Source organism: Calypte anna, chromosome 8 (assembly GCF_003957555.1).
Source record: "Calypte anna isolate BGI_N300 chromosome 8, bCalAnn1_v1.p, whole genome shotgun sequence".
Classification (NCBI taxonomy): Eukaryota; Metazoa; Chordata; class Aves; order Apodiformes; family Trochilidae; genus Calypte; species Calypte anna.
Window position 1 is genome coordinate 2,164,446 of NC_044254.1, and position 20,991 is coordinate 2,185,436.

Genomic DNA, 20,991 nt, shown 5'->3' on the forward strand with positions numbered 1-20,991 from the left:
CTCCAGTTCACTGTGCAGGAGGCATTTCACCCATGTGGTTTAGCAAGTAGCAAAGGGAGTAGGTATCACTAGAACTACTGCTCCTGTTTGAAGGTTTCTCCAACTATTTTTTTGAGAGATCAAATGAGGAGTATGGGGACTGTGGGCTCACAAGGATACATGACTGACACTGGGAAGTATTTGAGAAGTGCTATATTCTTATGCAGGGTATATAATATATTTATATTGTAATATAAAATGGTTTCTAATTTTCCTGAAACGTAGAAGAAATGCTTGCATTAGTTAATTGTTTTTTTCTGTCTTTGTGATCTCTCTCTGTGTGGACAGTGCAGTGCTTCTCTTGTCAATGTGGAAGGGATTTTTGCCATTCATAAAACATCCTTGTAATTGGTTGCTGTTAAACTTTAATTCTTGAGAAAGAGGGGGTAAGAGAGCAGTTCAGAACTTCTGTTAGTGATCCTGGAGTCTTTCACTCTTCCCCTTCTTATTCCTAAGCCTTTTTGGTCATACAAACTTAAGTAGAGTAAAACATTCTCAGTAACAAACCAAACTGTCTTGTAAAGAATGCAAATTATTATCTGCCTGCCTGCAGTGTGTTACAAAGCCAGAATGCCACTCCTCATCACTTCCCCAGCACTGGCACCCTTGGGTAAGATTGTTAGGGAAGAAAGCAGTCTCTGGCTCAGCAATAGTGCCTAACCATGTCATCTTCTTACTGAGAAACAGGAGCCTGCTGATCTCAAAAGTGTTTGGGTGGGTGTTTATATTGATGCTTGTTTTGCATGCACAGTTAATGCTCTGCTGGATTTCTTACAGGTCTGTTGGTACCTTTGCCCGAGCCCTGGATTGCAGCAGTTCTGTCAGACAGCCAAGTTTGCACATGAGTGCTGCAGCAGCCTCCAGGGACATCACACTGGTAAGATTGTAAAGAGGACCTTTAAGATTTGGAGAGCTGCAAAATAATTCACCTCAGCAGTGACAGTTGGCAAAGAGAGAGTGGCAGATGGATTGTAATTGTGGCCTGCTGTGAAGCAGATCATGTCTTTGTAAAGGAGCCCTTTATTTACATGTGAAGTAACATTTTTTGTGCCTCCCATGGTCCATCATGGAGAATTCTATCATAATAAAAGAAAACAAAAAACCAACACCAACAAAACAAGCAAACAAACAAAACCCCAAACAAAATAAGTGTTTTGACAGTATGCTTCACAGCCCATCTTTTGCATGGGCTTAGGGACTGTCTTGTAAAGAATGCAAATTATTATCTGCCTGCCTGCAGTGTGTTACAAAGCCAGAATGCCACTCCTCATCACTTCCCCAACACTGGCACCCTTGGGTAAGATTGTTAGGGATTAAAGCCTTGTGGTCAGATAAGAAATTTCTGTTGTTCCAGTTCTTCTCTTTGACAAGCTTCCTTTTTAGAGTACACAAGGAGTGATGGCATTGTTAATATTCTGTAATAAGAAATGATTCTGAGTAGATAGAGGAAAGGTAAAACTTGAACTTCTATGCTAGAAAAAGTTTAATGAAAATTTTAAATTATTTATGAAGTCTCCAGGGAACTGTTATTGAAGCCTCATCTCATAACTGCAAAAATGTGAAATCATTTAGAACAAATTCTGGGATAAACCACTGTAAATTAATCATGCACATACAAACTGGTGTGATGAAAGGCAAGTAACATCCTGACTAAACCAACAGAGACCAGGAAATAAAGCCAGGCTTGCATCTAATACCAGTTTCTCCCTTGCAGTGTGTTGTAGACAAGTTGCAGACAGTTGTAGCTCAGCTTTCTGAGGTATAATTGCTTCTGGAAGTAATTATTTTTTCCTACTCAGCTATGATATGTGACTCCACTTGGGGTTTTTTTTTGGTATTTGTGGCCTTTGGAGGGGGAGTGTGTCCTTGTGTTGCTCTTAAATATTTTTCTTAAGCAATTTTCATGGATTATTTGACAAAGAAAGTGAATGGCTAAATTTATTAGAAGTGCTCTGACCTCTAGCATCATGCCCCATCTGTGGATGGCACCTAACAGTGCTGCTCAGTCCTGGAGTGAGTAGGGCTCTGTCCTGTGCATTTTCATGAAGCATTGCTACTGTGGTGCTAGTGGTGAGTAGATAAAAGTAGAAATTATTATTATATAAGGAGTTGTGTTCCAAAAACCTCACTATTATTAGTGAATATTCAACTTGTATGCTCACAGTTACAGTGAGTCTGATGCTGGAACAACTTTTTACTGATTTTGTGTTAGAATACAGCACCTTCAAAGCTTGATGCAGAATTTTTGTGATTGCTGTTTCACTGTTAAGCACTTTTCCCCCTAGCTGCTTGTCCTAACATTTGTCTTTCTCTTTTGCAATCATGTAGTTCCATGCTATGGACACTTTGCACAAAAATGTCTATGACATTTCCAAGGCAATCTCTGCACTTGTGCCACAAGGAGGGCCAGTCCTGTGCAGAGATGAAATGGAGGAGTGGTCTGCTTCAGAGGCAAACCTCTTTGAGGAAGCACTAGAAAAATATGGAAAAGATTTCACTGACATTCAGCAAGATTTTGTAAGTATGTAAAATAGGGGCCCAGATGGTGACCAGTTCCAACCAGTGGCAGAGCTGGTTTCTGATTTGTCTAAACTGTTTAAGTTTTCTTAGTGCTGAGAGATTGAACTGCAGCACATGTCTGGCTGTACACTGAGGAAGGGCAGACCTCATGCTGATGACAGCCTGTTGGGTGTTAGGATTCCAAATCACAGATGATGGCTTTTCAGTTTAGAGATGTTAATTTAAAATAGACTGTAGCTGAGAGAGGATTTAGGAAAGTGTTGTGACAGCCTCACTGCTGTGGATTAATTTGTGTTAGAAGGAGTAGTACTGGGCTCTCTGAAACAGGAACATTTAGTAATTTTTCTAATGCTGTTTCAGAAAGGGCCCTTTGAAAGTTTTAAAAAGGAAACCTTGTGCATCCAAGGTAGGAGAACCATAGCTTGGCCAGAGCTTCACCCAGGTGCTGCAGATGGGCTGGAGCACTGTGAGGAAAGCCAGGTTTTATTCTGTCACTTGGAGTCCTGGAGAAAACCAAACAGTTTCAGTGTAGCTTGTCCCATCTTTTAGACAGGGAGATTTAGAAGCAGCACAACACTGTGGTCCTGCTGAAATCCTTCTCAGGCAGCAGAGCTGACATGGCACAATTCTGTTAGTAGGTATTAATATTATTTTTATTTTTTTTTCATTAATGGGACAGCTCCATAGAAGCTCAGCACACCAGAACTGGTTTGAACAGAGTTTTGAGCTGTGCTGGCATAGCTGTAGCTCTTGCTGCTCAGGCAGAGAGAGTGAGATTGAGCCCTTTCACATCTCTTGCCTGGTTTACTGTGGAGCCAACTCAGCTTGAAGGTTTCCCTCTAACCTGCTCTACTTCTACACTTAAAATCACTTCTACACATATAAATTCACCTTTACAGATGGTAAAAATAGATGAAGTAAATAATATCCTATATTTTGAAAAGGACATTTAATTTAGCATGGTTCCTGTGTGCATCTGATGCTGTTGGGAGGTTCAGGCAATGACTGACTTTTTTTGTTGGCAGACTGCTATAAACTGTCCTGTCAAAGGAATCCTGTGAATTTCAGTGAGGCTGTATGCCAGCTCCATGCAATGACTCCTGCTTTTCCTTTATGTCCCTAGCTCCCATGGAAGTCCTTAACAAGCATAATAGAATATTACTATATGTGGAAAACTACAGACAGATACGTTCAGCAGGTAAGAGTCAGAATCATCTCTTTCCTTCTAACAGAATCTGGTTCTCTTGCCTTTGAAACCAAGGACTCTTGTTGTATTCTCTCTCTTGGGATTCAGCTTGGGATTCAGGTGAATTCTGTAACATTCTGGAGCAGGGAACAGTCTCTCTTCACTGAACTTGTCAGCCAGGCTGTAGATACAAACCTGTGGCATTGGTTTTTGTGCTTTATTTTTGTGGTTGCTGCTGCTTTACTGTTTTGGAGCAACACTTAATCTCTACCTCTGACAGAGTTTGAGGTCAGCATTAACCTCTATTTTGACTGTTTCTGGAGGGTGGGCAGTTGCTTTATAAGAAGCACCCATGCTGATTCCCCACCTCTGCCTTCTGATGTACAGAAGTTTCCCCACATAAGTGCTGTGAGTGAAGTGTTTGTCTGGGAAGTGTTGATGGGTCGAATTCCCAGACTTGTTATACTTGAGAATCAACTTTGACTGGTGATTACAATAATATTTATCTCTTACTTGTTTAAATATGAAAGCTGTTTGGTCCCTTAAGTGGAGAAAGCACAATGCAAGCAGCATGCAAAATTGTGCAGACTTATCAGTTTCTGAAAACTACTTATAATATGGGAAAATTAATTAAAAGAAGGGGGAAATATACAATGGATGCTTCATGATGATTATCAGTATTATGTTTAGGCATCTATTTAAAATATTAAAGAATGTAGAGTTATAAAAATGTCTTGCCTTTACTTGCTTCATTGGAAGTTCATCCTGGGATAAAGTCTAGATGCCTGAGGCACTGACCAATATTTGGCTTGTCCTGTGGTTGGGCACCTGGGTCTGGAATGGGATTTCTCTGATTTCTTTTTTGATTGGATCACTATTTAAATTCCAGAGGGGTCCTCAGGAAAAATGAAAACCCTTTTTGCATCAATTCTGAATTAATTTTAAAAGAAATATTAACTGCATCCTCACTCCAATATTTTACCAAGTTCATTCTTTGACTGAAACATTTCCCTCTGGTTAGGAAGTGGCAGGAAAGTGAGATGTGATGGAAGCTGGCACAGTGGGGAAAAATTCTTACAGAGAAATGAGGTCATGGTCTTTCTTTCCCCATTGAGCTGTGTGTGTGTTGTTGATAAAGTGAGTGCTGTGTGACTACAGCTGTTTAGGAGACAGTAGCTGAGTGTACTCAGCCTCTACTGAGCTCAATATTTGCACTAAGTGGAATCCATTTATCTTCTTCCCTGCCTCTTTTGATGTTACCCCACTTCTTTTAGTTATAAAAATCCATCTAGCAATATGGTAGGTATCAGAGAAGTGAGGGAAGTTGTTTTATCAGTCAGTGAAAAGTAGGATCTTAGGCTGTTGCCTGAAAACATCACTCCTGTGCAGTCCAAACAAGAGTTATTGATTAAAGATGAAAATGAAAAGCATCTCTCTGCTGCTCAGAAAGTCCATGATACGTTTGCAGTGGTGAAGTTTTGTTTCTGCCCATTTTGAGGTGTGTAACAGTGAGGAGAGAGGAATTTCTTTGGAGTGGCATTTGGGGAAAGCTTCCAGTTAGTGATCTGCAGTTAGGAGGCAGGATGAGTAGAAGCTGGAGAGGTAGGAATTGCAGTTCAGACATATGACATCAGTTAAGCCTGAGCTGAAAACCTCATCTCAAATTCCCACTCCTCTACAAGCAAATAATGCTATTAAACATTTATAAATAGCCTGGAAGAGCCATCTATAAATAACCACAAAAGTGCAGAAAGTTGTATTTGAAATAATGGTATTTTACTTTTAGATTTTACTTGATGTATGCAAAGTCTTTGACAAAGCACATCCCTCACCACTTTTTCTGTTTCCTCCTAGTTTTTTGTCTGTGTAGATTTTTTCCTTAACTCTAATACCACAAAATGGTTCTGGGGCTGACAGCATTTTTCTAAATAACATTCTCAAATGATTAAATATTCCCCAGATGTGTTATTTTCTTTAAAAATAATATTGATACCTGGCTCATTCTTGTAGAATCTTTGAATGAACTTACAGATGTCTGATTAAACTGCCTCTCTGACTTACACAACATAGTAATGAAGTTTTTTGTCATCAGTCAGTTGCCTGCTTTAATGAAAAAAGTTAGTTAGGAGTTAGTTATTTAGGAGCTGTGTCAACCCTGTATTTCCTTTGAGATTTTCTTAGAGCAAGAAATAATCCTGTCATAATCCTGAAGCAGAATCCATCTGTTTCTTGCCACTGAGGAAGGTAAATTTTCTGTTGACTTCAAACTCTGCCTTAGATCTGAACAATAAGGTAATATTTTTGGTATACCTGGGATCAAAAAGCTTAATCCAGCACTTCCCTGACTTGTGAGTAGGATACTCTGATTCAGATCCATAGAAACTGACTTGTTTTGGGGTGTGCAATTGGATCTCTTGTCCAGTATTTTTTATTTGTCTTTAAATATACCATGCTTTGGAAGTTTACTTGTGTAATTAGGAGTTCAGTGGCTTTTCAAGAGAAAAATTGACCCTCCAGGTATAGGATTGCTAGAAGGAGTAGTTTTACTACAATGTCAACACAAAGTTTGTGGTCTGATTACCTATCCAAAGTTAAAACATAACACTTTCTGACTGTTGAGCTGCAGTTGAGAAGAGCTCAGGACATGGCAAAGGATATGCTTTATTTTATATGCTATATGCATATATTTTATATAGGCTTTGATTTATTTGTTTCATTTTTATGAAATGAGGAGCATGCAGCTTCAACAGGAAGATCAAATATTATGAATTTCTACTCTTCTGTTTCATATGTGGAAGTGTTGTTAGGAAAGTGTAGGAGGAAGAGACAGAGAAAACAACTTTTAAGGTATGGATGGTGTTGAGAAGATGCTGGTGAAAGTGGAAGTGTCCTATTTGGCTACATGAGGTAGGGAGATTAAAAGGAAGGAGCTCTGAGTAAATCCTCATGTAGGTAGGAATTATTTTCATTGTGACACTACCTTGCTTTCTACTTAGCCAAGAGCTGTGATTGACATCTTAATGTAGTAGCCTTCATTAAGCAGTGTGCTGGCAAAGTAAGAATAACATCAGAGAAATGGTTTTCTGCCTAAATAGGACATTTCATCCCCAAACACCTCCTGTTAAGTCTGTAGTAACATGGAACTGTGGTATTTTTGGCAAGCAAGTGACAGAGAAGGTGGGTGCTCCACAGCAGTTCTGAGATGTGTTGATGGAGCACAAGCAGCTGGAAACACTTCTCCCAAAAGCATCATGGACTGGGTAACTTTTCTGTCCCATTTTCCCCACATCTCAGCAGCACTTTATGTTCAGAGTGTTCAAATAGAATAAACAGTTTGTAAGATCTCCTCTAAATCAAGAAAATGGAATTTACCTTCCCCATCATCAATGAATAAAGGCTTAAAATTGAGGATGTTTGAGATGTTGCAGTGCTCTGTGGACTTCCTCTGCTACCTGGATTTCTTCTGTTATTTCCTCTATAAATATTCACTCTTTAGGAAATGACCACAAACATTTGCTATGTCTTGTGCTGTAAAACTCTTTCAGACTCAGCAGGTAGAATGGAAGATGTTAAATCCAGAGATGTTGGTATTAACTCCATGACAGCATTAAGTATTTTAATTATTTGGTCCCTGTGGGATAGACAAGTTGGTAATAGTTCACCTTTACAGATGGTAAAAATAGATGAGGTAAATAAGAGCATATATTTAAGATGTACATAAATATCTCAAAATACTTTGTTTAGATCATGCTACTGGAAAAAGTTTAATGTTCAGGAGGTTTCTTTTTAGGGTAGAGGGCATTCATAACTACATAATGTTAAGAATTTATAGCATAAATACACTTCAGGCACAAATTAATAGCTGGCAAAGGACCTTCCAAAGCACTTTATGTGAAAGGATTATTCTGAACTACATTTCAGGCACTTTTATTTTATACTTTCTGGTATCAGTCACTGTCAGCAAACATGAAACTCATCATACCTGCTCTATTCGTTGCCCACAGTTAGTGTAAAACCAACCTCTTCTTACCTGGTACATTGTGTTACCTTCTAAAACCCTTCAGTTTTTCCTAGTTTGTTAGAAAGGTGTATGCTTATTTTGAGCTGTGTGCTGATCCCCAGGCAGCTGCAGGAGAGGGGGGTTTGCTAAGTCCAGGTGACTTATTTCAGTTGTTCACTCAGACTTAGCACCATCAAGCAGACCTGGGGGGTGAGGTTAACATCCATCATCAGTTTACTAAGATGGTGTTTAATACCCTGAATTAAGCAGGAATCCAAGGCAAATGACTTTATGTTGTGGACAGCAGAATATTTCAGCTGCTTGTAATGCATTGTGCTTGCATGAAGCTTTTCCATTTGTGTATTTCCAATGCTATAATATATAAGTGCTAAAGTTTTTACAGGTCTATTACTTGACTCCCAGGTTAAAATAGTCCTTGTTTTCCTTTTCCTCTAACTGTTTTGTTTTTTCTTTTGGTTTTAAAGAAACGATTGAAAGCAGCAGAAGCAGAGAGCAAGCTAAAACAAGTGTATATACCCAACTAGTAAGTAACTTTTTGTATTGTTTTGTTTTCTGTTTCATTGTAGAGGATCTGATATACCAATTCCATGGCCTGCCAGTGTTATATATTTGCTTTAATTACATAATGAGAGACACAGTTGAACAAATAACAAACCATCTACTGATGCTTTCCATACCTGCTGACCTCCCACTTCTGGAGCAGAGGGTATTTCCTCCACGAGTAGCCAAGGGCTTTTCCTGCAGGGCTTTTCCTGTGCTGTCCCATTGCTGGTTTCCTTCATCCTGTGTAAAGCTCCCATCTAAAAGCAATTGTTAGTTATGTTCTCATTTTTATTTTTACAATAACTGGGATCTGGGGACTTAGTGAAGAAGAGAGTAGCTGATTTAACTATTCAACGTGTTACTCATTTTTTCAGTTGCCAGGGGACCACCAATTTATATATAGCTATATAAAAAGTAATATATAATGATATATAGTATGTGTATATATATATAAGGATATATTTATGTTTAGAGAGTGACTGTAATGTGTTTCTTCTCTTGCATTTCTTCATAACCCAGTCAACAGTTCTTACAGTGTGGAACTTTTAATCTCCTTTGTCCTTTCTTTTTTCAACTTTCACTCCCACATCCCTTCCTATACATAGCAGTCCAAGTAACTCCTTTGCTTTTTTATGCTCTCTTCTTTCCAAATGAACTTTTACCACATTTTGTTACTCAAGACAAAACTTAAGTTTCATGTATTTAGCTTGCAAGACAATCCCTTGTTTCTTGTGAAAATCATGGATCCCTGAGTTGATTTCTTTTTCACTTTGAACAATTTCAGTACCTCTCCATGAATGAACTAAAAAAATTAAGTGTAATATTCAGGGTGAAATCAAACAGATTTCTTGTCATGTGGTTTTTCACTTGTTGTGGATGGTGTGACTCTGCAGGGAGACACTGGACATCAAATTAAACATTAAATTCACAGTGTGCTGAGCTTGTGAAGTAAGAGCCAATGTAATTTAGACTGGAGATGCAAAAGGAAAGTGCAGCTGAGAGAGCCTGGTAGTGTTGCTGTTGTGTTTGCAAGGTTGTGGTGCTCTTGATAATGGCTGTCTGGAGTGGTATCTTGTTCCTCAACACTCTATCTCAGCAAGGTAATCTTTTTGCTATCTAGAAAATGTAAACAAATGAGTAACTTACCTCTCTACTTTAGGAAAAGGCTTCTGTCTCTACCACGGTGGTTGCTGGTTTTGTCTCTGGCTTTGATTTCCAGTCACACTTGTGGATGTTATACCTTAGCATACATATTGTTTAATTGATAAATGGGTCTGGTTTTTCTCCTCCTTTAGTATCCTTTCCAGTGTATCAGGACAAATAGCAATTGCCTACATGGCTACTTTAATCCTACATGAATGCTTCTGGTGCTTTTTTGCTGTCAGTACCTCCAAATGTGGGAACAACAAAGTATTTTTAAGATTTTGGGGTTATTTCTACTCAAGTTTCAGTACAAGGTCTCGGGGAACGTATTGCACCTATGTGACCTGTGTCAATTTCTTGTGACCCAGAAGAAGATTTTATTCTTGGCTTGTAATAGCAATACATGGTGTAGGGATCTAAATATCAATGTTACTGATTTGTCCTTATCGTGTTACTGACCCCATTCCTGTTTTGAGGCTTGAACCATAATGATCCACTTGTCACCCCCAAAATAAATTGCTTGATGTAGGCTGTCACACCACCCTGTGCAGAAGCTGATTGAGTGAAAACTATTCTAGCAATAACTGGTGTAAAATTGTTGGCAGAGAGACACCCTGGAGGATATCAAACACAAATAATCTTAATTTTTTTTTGGTGTCGTGGCTGTCTGCCACTGATAGGACTTTCAGTTGTTCCTGTGATGTTTTCAGTTGTTCCTGTGATGTTAATAGGAAAATCTAAGGAGGGAAGAGTAAAATAATAAGAAAACCACTTGAAGGAATCTTTAAAGGTTATTTCTTATGCCACATACATATGATGCAGTGAAAAGTAATAGCTCTATATGAAGCTGTAGAGCTGGTGGTTTTTAACTTGAGACTGTTTCCCAAATTTATTATGTGGATAACTGATTCATGGAGTGTCATGTGAGGTTATCAGGTCCTAAACCAATATCTTAGATATTGGAAAAACATACACATCCAAGGTATTGGACAAACATTTCTCTGTTCCTTCCAGGAACAACTCTGGGTTTGGGACAGAACCTGTAATTGATATACCTAAATCCCATGCTTGTATCCATGGCTTTGCAGTGCATCCCTTAGGTTGAGAAGCACTAATACTCTTTCCTGGTGAAAGGAAGAAGTCTAAAACCAGTTGGATTCTGCATTCAGGAAACAAAAGAAATATTTTAGTTGTTTGCTGTAGCAATTTTATCTGTCAGTGGCATTAAATAAAGCAGCAGCAGAATGCACAGAGACATTCCATGTTCTTACATGCTTCATATTCCCATCTGTCAGTGGGAATGTGGGGCTCAGAGACTTTTCTTGTTGCAGATGTAGTCTCATTCTATTTCTCCTTTTAGTGTGTACCCAAACATATTCTTCAGACTGCTGTGGAAATCATATTCTGGTTTTACTAATCCTCCAGGCATCATGTGGTCTGCTTATGTTGCTGATGCTTTTTGGGATTCAGAAATCATGAAAGCTGAGACACAGTTTTCTGTCCCTTGTCTCTTTTTTCCTTTGATCTCAGTGATAACAGCAGAGGTGAGAACAGAAAAAACAAGAATGAAGTGCTCTGTACAATCCCCAGTCTTCAAAATGTATGGATGTAAAATGTACCTTTTAAATTTAGATCAGTAAATGTAAATGAATACATTCTACTTGCAGTATTTTATCTGAGAATCACAAAGCACTTCTACAAGCTTCAAGTGCTGCCTCACAAACACTTGTAAAGTGGGGAAATATTCTCCCTCTCCTGCCTCTTTTTTTAACTGAATAGAGAAACTGGAGGAAGAGTTGAAAGCTTTGGATGACTACAAGATGGATAAAATGTCTTTGTTTCTTGGTTGTGCTCTGCTTTAAGAGCAAGATTTTTATCCTTGCCTGTTTAACTGTGCAGAGTCCATTGCAGTGCTTGTCCAGTTTCCTGAATACCTGGAAATCTTCAGGGATGTTTAGCTTGTAGTTGTTTTTAAAAACTAAAATTCTCTCCCTGTGCAGTGGGTTAAATTCTAGTAATTCCATGTCATGAAGGGACTTGTGTATTCTGCATGGTTTGGGATTATCTTCAAATTGGGTTTTTTAGACAGGGTCTTAATTCCAGGATGTGTGGCTCCCAGTGCTTGCTTTCCATGTGTGTTTTATCACCTTGGTTCCTTTGGCTGAGGCTGATACTCTGCAGAATACAGCTCAGAAATGGGTGTTTGTGATCCCTGTTCTAACATAGCTGACTGCTCCATTGCAATTTAAAAGACTTCCAGTCTTGATGGAGGAACTGGTAATGATAGTTTACCACACCATTAGTATTCTCACTACCTTATTTGCATCTTTCACTTCAGCCTCATTAATTGCCTAATGATTCATCCAGTTATTCATCTAATTCTCTTGTTAATAGCTGTAGCAGGCTTTGGTGATATTAAGCAAGTTTAATTAACGTATCATCAACAATTATGAGCCTTTTACTTCTCAGATGATGATGATGATGATGATGACATTAGCTGCCTTATTGTTATTGCCACTGTGGAACTTGGGGCAGCTCTGGAGCTCCTTGCAGTTACTTTAATTGCACTTTTCCAGAATCCTGAAGTCAAGTTACTGTCACAGCTCCAGCCTGACAGTTTTGTCATCAGCTCTCACCCATGCATCCCTTTCACTTGTGTTTGAAATAGACATTTGGTGGGGGTTGTGGGGAGGACAAGGGACTCAGACCATCACCCTCCTTTCTGCAGGAAAATCCAAGGACATCTTTGTACCTGAGGCATGCATCCCAGTGCCTGCAGTCTTCATAGAATCACAGAATTGGCTGGGTTGGAAGGGACCTCAGAGATCATCAAGTCCAACCCTTGATCCACTCCCCCCGTGGTTCCCAGCCCATGGCACTCAGTGCCACATCCAGGCTCTTTGGAAAGATCTCCAGACACGGAGAATCCACTACTTCCCTGGGCAGCCCATTCCAATGCCTGAGCACCCTCTCCAGAAAGAAATTCTTTCTCATCTCCAACCTAAACCTCCCCTGGCACAACTTGAGACCCTGCCCTCTTGTCTTGCTGAGAGTTGCCTGGGAAAAGAGCCCAACCCCCCCCTGGCTCCAACCTCCTTTCAGGGAGTTGGAGAGAGTGATGAGGTCTCCCCTGAGCCTCCTCTTCTCCAGGCTGAACACCCCCAGCTCTCTCAGCCTCTCCTCATAGGGTCTGTGCCCGAGTCCCTTCACCAGCCTGGTTGCCCTCCTTTGGACCTCTTATTCTCTACTCAGCATTTACAACCAGGTGCTGCATGATGCTCAAAAAAACCCCAAAACCTTTTAGTGCTTTACTGATGGACTGAAGACTCTTTTACTGCATTTTTTTTTCCAGAGGATAAATCAATGAATAGAAGGCAAGCAACATGTCTGATACTGAGCCCTAAAACCTGGAGTGGAACCTTAGTTTTCTCCCAGTCTTTTGCTCTCTTTTGTAACAGTCTGCATCTGTGAGGACTGTTTGTTTTACAAGCATGTTGGGAATGTTTGCACATGGAGCTTGCTAGTGAATCATTGGCAAAAGTTCTTTTGAAGCAGGTTACTATAGTGACATCCCAGAGAAAATGCCAGATAGCATGAATGTCCCCTCTCAACTTCCCCATTGTTAAATGTGTTTGCAGATCTCCTGCCATCTGTGGTGTCAGAATTTCATGCCATTCTGATAAGCCCCCCGAAAGACTTCAATCTTCATAAGAGCCAGGCAAATTAGTAAGCAAAAGGAGAAGAAAACCTAAGCAGGCTTGTTAATCTAAATGCTTTTTCTTTTTTTTTTTTTTTCCCTGTTTTCTCCTTCTTTTGGGCTGAATAAAGGCTGCTCAGTGTACTGAAGGAACAGTGTTTCAGTGCCACGTAGCCTCCTAAGCTTTCTCTTTGCAGGAAGGCCCTGAGCTTTACAGTCTGAAGCACCACCAGAATATTGTCTGATCTTTTACTGAGACTGGGCAAATATTGTCTTACCTCCTTATACAATGTCTGTGTGATCCTTGTAGGCCATTTACAGCCAAATCTGTTATGTCTCTGTAGATATGGAGCTTTACTGAGCTGTGTATCTGGACATTTTCAGATGAGCAGAAGGATGACCTGGCTTCCAAGGCAGTGTAAGCTTTCCAGTAGTGTTTGGGTTTATTCTGGAGCTTCAAGGACCAGGTGTCTTCAGAATTCAGTCACTTTGCTTTCAGGGCTCACTGCTGAGAAAGTGAAACCTAATATTGATGTCTTATTAGAAATGAATTTGGCCATATTCCCCCAATGCTGCTTTTGCAGTGCCAGCCAGGGTGAAAAGTAACAACTATTCCAGGTCACTGAAATATCTGTGACCCTTTGTCAAGTGTGCAACTGATGCACAGAAAAATGTTTTCAGGGAGGCTTTTTTAAGAGACATTTCTGCTTGAATAAGTGGATTCTAAATCATGGGTTTATAATTTGAAAAGAAAAGGAATATACCCACTCCCTTCCATCTTCAGGTAAGAAAACAAGAGGGAAATGAAGTCAGCACTACACTTCAGGTTTATGTTCAGAAGCTGCCACCAAAAGCTGCTGCTTTTTGTTGGTTTTGTATACTGAGCTCTTCACCTGGGAGTCTTGGGTGTTTTAAAAGCTCCTGTGGTATTCTTTGAAACTTCTTGTGTGACTTTTTCCTCCATTCCCCAGAAGTCCTGTTGCCTCAACACCAACTCTCAGCCCTTCTTGTTCCCTCTCATCCTCAGGATTTTTTGGGGGACACCAGAATCTCTGCAGAGGTTTTGTAGTATTCCATACTGCTCTCTGCACCAAGGATTTGGTTGCCTTTCCATTCTTAGCTCTTTCCAGGAACTTTTTTTCCCTCTTGAGTCAACATTTTGAAGAGGAGATTCAGATGATATATTAGAATGTGTTAGTGACAGCTCTCAGTGCATTTCTTCCTCTCTGGATGTTAAGCTTTCAGACTTCTTCCTTTCAGTAGAAACCCAAATGTTTTTTAATACAAGTGCAGGCCATAGTTTCAGCCTTGCCAGCAGGCTCATGTTCATCAAAATCTCTCTGTATCTGCCACATCCAGAGATTTTATTTGACATTTTGAGTGTGATTGTGCCAGTTGTGTCTACATGATGCAAACATTTGCAGTAAGGCAGCCTGAAAATAAAGACAGGTAAGTACAGCTTGCTCTGGAAGCCCCATGACAAACAAACTGTAAATCTGCCAATATTTTTGGCCCCTATTTGTCTTAAAACAGGTAGGAAACTGCGTGCCCCAAGTAATGCTTGTCCTCCTTTTTGCTTTGTGTTTTAAGTAACAAGCCAAACCCCAACCAGATCAATGTAAATAATGTCAAACCAGGAGTGGTAAATGGTACTGGAGTGCAGGCACAGAACACGGCAGCAGGACGAGCCTGTGAAAGCTGTTATAGTAAGTGACATGCCAGTGTGGCACTTGTGCAAAGAGAGTGTGAGTGCTGGGGTGCAAACAGGAGCCTAAAAGCTGTGTTGTGGGGTTGGGAGGGGGGAGAAAAGGCTTTGGAAGGGTGGGGGGAGAAAATTTGATGCAGCAGCATTTGAGCAAAGTTGGGGTTTTTTTGTGTTACTGGTGTTACATTGGTAAATTAATTATGGAATACTTCAAGGGGGAGTTAGGAAATGTAGCTGCTGGGCAAAGGCTTTGATCACTAAGGTGTGAAATGGACCATTTTTCATGATTTTTATTAAGATACCAAAATACATCATATCTTTGTATTTGATCTGCTGCTGGATATTAATATACTGAGTTCTAATACTTGACCTCCTTTATGGAGAGCCTTTAAAGCTGCTCACGTGTAGGACTGTGTAGAAATAAGTCACAGATCCATCTTACATTCTTCTGTTGTAAAATTAATATTTGGGGAGGTCCTGAAGACAACCTCCTCTCTCTCTCCCAGGGTCTGTAGAAATCGTTGTCTACTCCACTTGCAAAACAAGAGCTTTTAGTTCCATTAGCAAGAAACTCTCCCACCCTACTACTTATTTTTTCTGTTCATGCTTTAAAACGGGCTTAGATGTGTAATTAATTTTGCTGAATCCCCACCTTGAACAGTGGGGATGGCAGTGAAGCCAGCAGCAGCAGGTTTTCTAAGGTCTGTTTGAGCTTTGCGCTGTCTGTGTGATGGTTTTTCCTTTTGTGATGCCTTTTCTTTTGTGATGCCTTTTCTTTTGTGATGGTTCTAAAGATAATAAGCTCTGAAAAGGGATCCGGTTTAAGGATATATATAATTTCCACCTTTGTTATCTCTAGCCACACAGTCTTACCAGTGGTATTCTTGGGGTCCCCCTAACATGCAGTGTCGCCTCTGTGCATCCTGTTGGACCTACTGGAAGAAATACGGTGGCTTGAAAATGCCAACCCGGTTGGATGGGGAGAGACCAGGACCAAACCGTAATAATTTGGTAGGTATCACAAAATGGATTCCTTGGTGCTCTGGTCTGGAGAGCTAGGTGCCATGATAGCTAATGAATTGTTGGTTTTTCTTCAATATTTAATGATGAAATGAATGCCTTCAGGCTCTATTGTTGTCTCTGGGTTTGGGATTTCGTGTCTTCCACCTCAGCTTTGACTAGTAAGTAATTCATGGCTAAGTACTCCCCTGAGAAAAAAAACAAACCAAACATCATTTGCTTAGCAAAGCAGCCATCAAATGCATGGGATAACTTAATGAAGATGGAAAAAAATTGAAATGCCAGCCACTGTTTCTGCTATTCAGTTTCCATTGTTTTTGCTGTAGGGAGAAGAAGACATTTTTTTTCCATGAGGGGATTTATTTATTTAACTTGTTCCCTTTCCTGAGGCACACTGAGAACTAGATCACCCAAATAGCTGGTGGCTTTTTAGAGATCCCTTATCTTGTTTTTCTACTTCATTCTAATTTTTTTAAATTGATTCTCCTTCCTCTTGGATAGGTGTGAGTTATCATTACGTGAGTTTCTTCTGATTTATTTTTCCCCTTTTATATAAAAACCAAATTCTTGGAATTTTGCTGAAATTTGTGAAAGCACATGCTGCAAGCATTGAGCTTTCTGGGAAAAGTAGCTGCATCACATAGAAGGGTAGTGCACACTGACTTCTGGTCTTAGATTAATTTTCTTTCCTCTCTCCTAGTCTTTGCTGTCATTCCCTTTCTGTTCTTTTTCTTGTGTTTAACATCTGTCCTTTCCAGGCTTCTGTTTGCCTTCTGAAGCTACCTTATTGCTTAGATAACTGCCAGGTTTTATCAGCCTTATACCTCTTGTTTGTTAGTTAAAAAAGATGTAAATAACCAGAAAGGGGAAAGCCTTGTTCTCCCCAAGCTGAAATTTCTTCCCTGTTTTCCAGCCTTGGACAGGTTTGAGATACCAAGGTACTGCTTCAATTATCTTACTGGTTGACTTGGTTCCTTTTCATTAAGGAATACTCTGTTTGCTCTCTGTAGATAAACATCTTTCACTATTATTATTATTTATTACACGCAGTGAACATTTGACAGCTCTGCAGATGCATTAATTGAGTTCAGAGTGAGAATTAAAAGCAATGTTTTCCAACTTTGAGACAAAAACATTCTTGCATGCTCAAAGCTTACTTTGGGAAGGGAGTTTGTGATGTGTATTTTAGCCATACAGCTACTTTTGTCATTTTCCTCTCCCTCATACAATTGTTTTTTCCTAAGGAGTTTGCATTCTACATCCAGGGCACCTCTAGGCACCCAAAGTTTGAGAGTTTCTATTGGCTCTGTAAGCACCAAATCATATGATAGCACCAGGTAACTTCTTTAGTTCTGACTTTTGGATTCCTACTTTAAAACTTGGGACAGCACAGAGATAAATACTTCCCTCTGAAGAGAAAAATGTTTACCCTCCTATTATTCTTTTAAGGTATTTTGGAAGAAAATCATAAATGTTGATGGGTGAGATTTGGGGAAGGGGGGAATATTTTCATCTGTAATACTGTTTCTGTTCATATCTTGTGAACCAATGGTTTAAAAGTGATTTTATATTCTATTCTTCTTTCCAGTCATACTTTCTAATAGTTATTTATTAGAAACAATATTTATTTTTCTGTCTTTTTTAGAAACTATCTTTATTTTTCTGTCTTTCCAGAGTCCTCATGGGGTGCCAGTACGAAACAGTGGGAGTCCCAAGTTTGCTATGAAGACAAGACAAGCTTTTTATCTCCATACAACAAAACTGACCAGAATTGCCAGACGTTTATGTCGAGATATCTTGCGCCCTTGGCATGCTGCAAGACATCCTTACTTGCCTATTAACAGTGCAGCAATTAAAGCAGAATGTGAGTGGTGATGGAGCCAATAAAGTTTGAGTTGCAACTTCTTGACATGCTCTCTTGCATGTAGCTACTTGTTTGACAGAATCTGTGTGTTTTTAACTGAGTTGATTTATTTAGCATTCTGTGTTAGTCTCCTGTTGCCAAGATGCACTCGCAGCTTGTAACATTCCTTTTGATTGGAAAGCTCTTTCAGGACACTTGAGTTTATTCAATTGGTTCTGCTATAATATCTAAATGTCTTTATTACTCTAAATATTCTTCTTTATTTTGCAGGCACAGCACGTTTACCTGAAGCATCAGAAAACCCATTGCTGTTAAAGCAAGTGGTTCGGAAGCCTTTAGAAGCAGTACTCCGGTATTTAGGTATTAAAAAAAACCCCACAAAACCCCCATAACAAACAAAAAACCCAGCTAATTCTCCTAGCAATTTCTTCTTCCATTTAGCTACTGGCTCTGGATTAAAAAAAATTATTAGAATCTTCCCATGAACTTGTCCTTTTTCCTGTTCTTGCTTAATTTAACAGACTGGTGGCTCAGCAATCCACTCAGTATCAGAAACCTTTCAAATGAAGGGAGGGAGGTGTTTGCTGTGGCCTCCTGTGTACGTGGGGTAAATTTACCATCTGACCAATTTGGTCAGTCCACTGTTAAACTTTTGGGGCTTTCTGGAAGCAATTGCTATAGTTATATAGCAGTATTATGTTATAGAACTTCCAAGAGAGTTCTGTGTCCCTCAGCATGTGAATCAGTTGCAGGCTGTTCTGTGCTGGAGCTTGTCACAAGGGGATTATATTTCCATTCTTGGTTTATTTTGTTTGTACATATTTATATAAGTGTGTGTGTATGTATACAAATGTTTTCTTGAGGAATTGGACCTCACAGGATGATCTGTGGGGAGGGTACTGAGGAGCTCTAGCCAGGACATTGGTGTAAGTTTTAATGCTGGAAGAGGCCAACTCTGAGAGATGCCAACTCTGACTTGAAATAAGTGCAACAATTATTTTCCACAGTGTTGATGATTGCTAGAGATACCCTAAAGCCATCTCAGCTTGTTAAAGCAGTCTAACTTTTGAGTCTTGCCATAGAAACCTGTCTTGCACAAGTGGTACTTTGAAGATGTCCAGCTTAACAAGGAAATTAATTGGCTGTTTACACTGAGAGGAAACACTGGAGTTTATTTTATGTTTCTTTGAACATTTCTGTTGAGGAAATATTGCAAGGCTCAGGGTTTATTAAATATTTACTGCCTCTGTGTTGAGTGTTGTACTTCTATTGTATACTAATGAGGTACACAGATTGAAAAATCTTTGGATATGTATAGGGCAATCAAATAAAGCCAATAAAGGGAGAAGTTTTGCTGTTAGATAAAATCCTGCTTTTTAATAGTTGTACAGAATGTACCAGTAGATTTTGAGATTTCATTAGTGTCAGGGTCTCCATTTGACCACAGAGCTGGGGGAAGGGAATGAAAGAAATGGAAGATGGAGTCAGTCTGTGTACTCTTTATTGAATCCTCATTTGTTTGGCCTGTTTAGAGTTTTTACAAACCTTGCAAAATTGGGAAAGTTGTAATTTCCCTCAGAGTTTATAGACAGGGCTCCCCAAAGATGGCTTTTATATACACCACCCCCAAAATGACCCCAAATTGTTGGAGAGGAATGTTTTAGAAATAGATACAAAGTGCTTTTGTTACCAGCTCTTAATTTAGGGCAATATTATGATTTAGGATAAAATTCTAACATTGATTTTAACATCTTCAGTAGAGGTGAACTCCTAAACATACTTAAATTGCTTCATATAAATAGTAATCTCCAGTCAAAATCATTGACTGACCTAGTTTGTATATCAGGTGATGTATACTTGGTCACCTTGGAAGTTTTCAAGTTGTTTTCAGATTTATAATCCCAGTATCTGCACTGATAAAAAAGAAAACCCCACATTGTTTTGTTTTTACTACAGAGTCTCATCCATGTCCTCCAAAACCAGACCCTGCAAAGAGCCTGTCCAGTTCTCTCAACAATCTGACTCCTGCTAAGTTTACACCTGTCATTAATAATGGGTCACCAACTATCCTGGGGAAAAGAAGTTATGAACAACACAATGGAATGGATGGTAAATATTTTTCTGCAGAATGTGTGTTGTCTTTGTAGGTTTTTTTCTTCTACCCTTTTGGTATACAAGCAGATTATGTAGAACTGTGTGTGTGTATACATATATATATAATTCCAAGCTTCTTGAGGGAGGTTATTTTTTTCCTTTTTTTAAATCACTTGTCCTGTTTCTCCTCTTGGATGAGACAGGTGATGTGTACTGTCTGGGTGCAAGTGGGTGCCCAGTTTCACCAACCTTGCAAGTGGGATAGTGAAGGAGAAACTTCCCTTCAATTTTTAAATGAGTAGAATGCAGAAAACCTTAATAACTTTCTCCAGTGATATTTTCTTTTGAGGTTTACCACCTTTTTAACTCCTCTGTAGTGGGTGTGCAGTTCCCAGGTAGCTTTCAAATGGTCTTAAGAGGAGTGAGAACATGGAGAGTAGCTCTCCTTAAGAGAGGAAAAGCTGATTTAATGGTGACTCTGAGCAGGGAGGGAGATGCAGACAACATCCGAATTTTTTTCACCTTGGATTTTTAACTTCACCTGTGGTTTATCTAAAATATAACTGCAAACATTTGATAGCTTATTGCTTGTGTTGTAACGTTAAGAACTTTTTAAACTGCTGCTGTTCAGGTTGCTGATGTGATGTTTTTCTCTTTTCTGTTCACTTGTGCTCTGTCAGGCAACATGAAGAAGCGCCTGTTGATGCCTAGCAGGGGTAAGACCTTGAAGCTGCGCTCAGCTTATGCTAGGAGAGTGATTTTTAGTTTCATCTGCTGGCTTGTCTGTGCTTTGTGGCTAATGAGTCTGTGTGCACCTTCTGTGTTGATGTCTTAAGTGTTCCTTGGGTAATCATTTCCACCCATGGTTATGCTGCTCACCTTCCAGGCTTTTCACATGCAGCTGACACAACCGTCCTGAAGACGTGAAGTGAAATGTTCCCCTCTGATTGCTAAGTCTTCAAGTTGACAAGACATTTTCCTAGCAATTTTGGGAAAGTGCTGAGAGCTGTGATGGTTGGTTTTGAAGCTAGGTGTTGCTTCACTGTTTAACTTTTAAGAATCCCAAGTTTCGTGTGTCCTGAACTACTTTAAATTCACATCGACCAAAAGAAATTATTCACATCAAGACCTGAGTTCAGGCCTCTCTATTTTCCACAGT

At 39.5% G+C, this 20,991-nt stretch overlaps 1 protein-coding gene across 6 annotated transcripts in view; it reads left to right on the top strand.

The window, feature by feature from the left end:
* MTA1 (metastasis associated 1) overlaps positions 1-20,991 on the top strand; it is a 75,817-nt gene that overhangs the window by 35,542 nt on the left and 19,284 nt on the right. For all 6 annotated transcript variants that reach the window (XM_030455157.1, XM_030455156.1, XM_030455159.1 and 3 more), the window contains exons 8-17: positions 817-916; positions 2,368-2,556; positions 3,683-3,757; positions 8,231-8,289; positions 14,740-14,855; positions 15,714-15,865; positions 17,549-17,738; positions 18,009-18,098; positions 19,695-19,847; positions 20,513-20,548. In XM_030455157.1, coding sequence (XP_030311017.1) covers positions 817-916; positions 2,368-2,556; positions 3,683-3,757; positions 8,231-8,289; positions 14,740-14,855; positions 15,714-15,865; positions 17,549-17,738; positions 18,009-18,098; positions 19,695-19,847; positions 20,513-20,548 — 1,160 coding nt within the window. The remainder of the gene's footprint in view (positions 1-816; positions 917-2,367; positions 2,557-3,682; positions 3,758-8,230; positions 8,290-14,739; positions 14,856-15,713; positions 15,866-17,548; positions 17,739-18,008; positions 18,099-19,694; positions 19,848-20,512; positions 20,549-20,991) is intronic.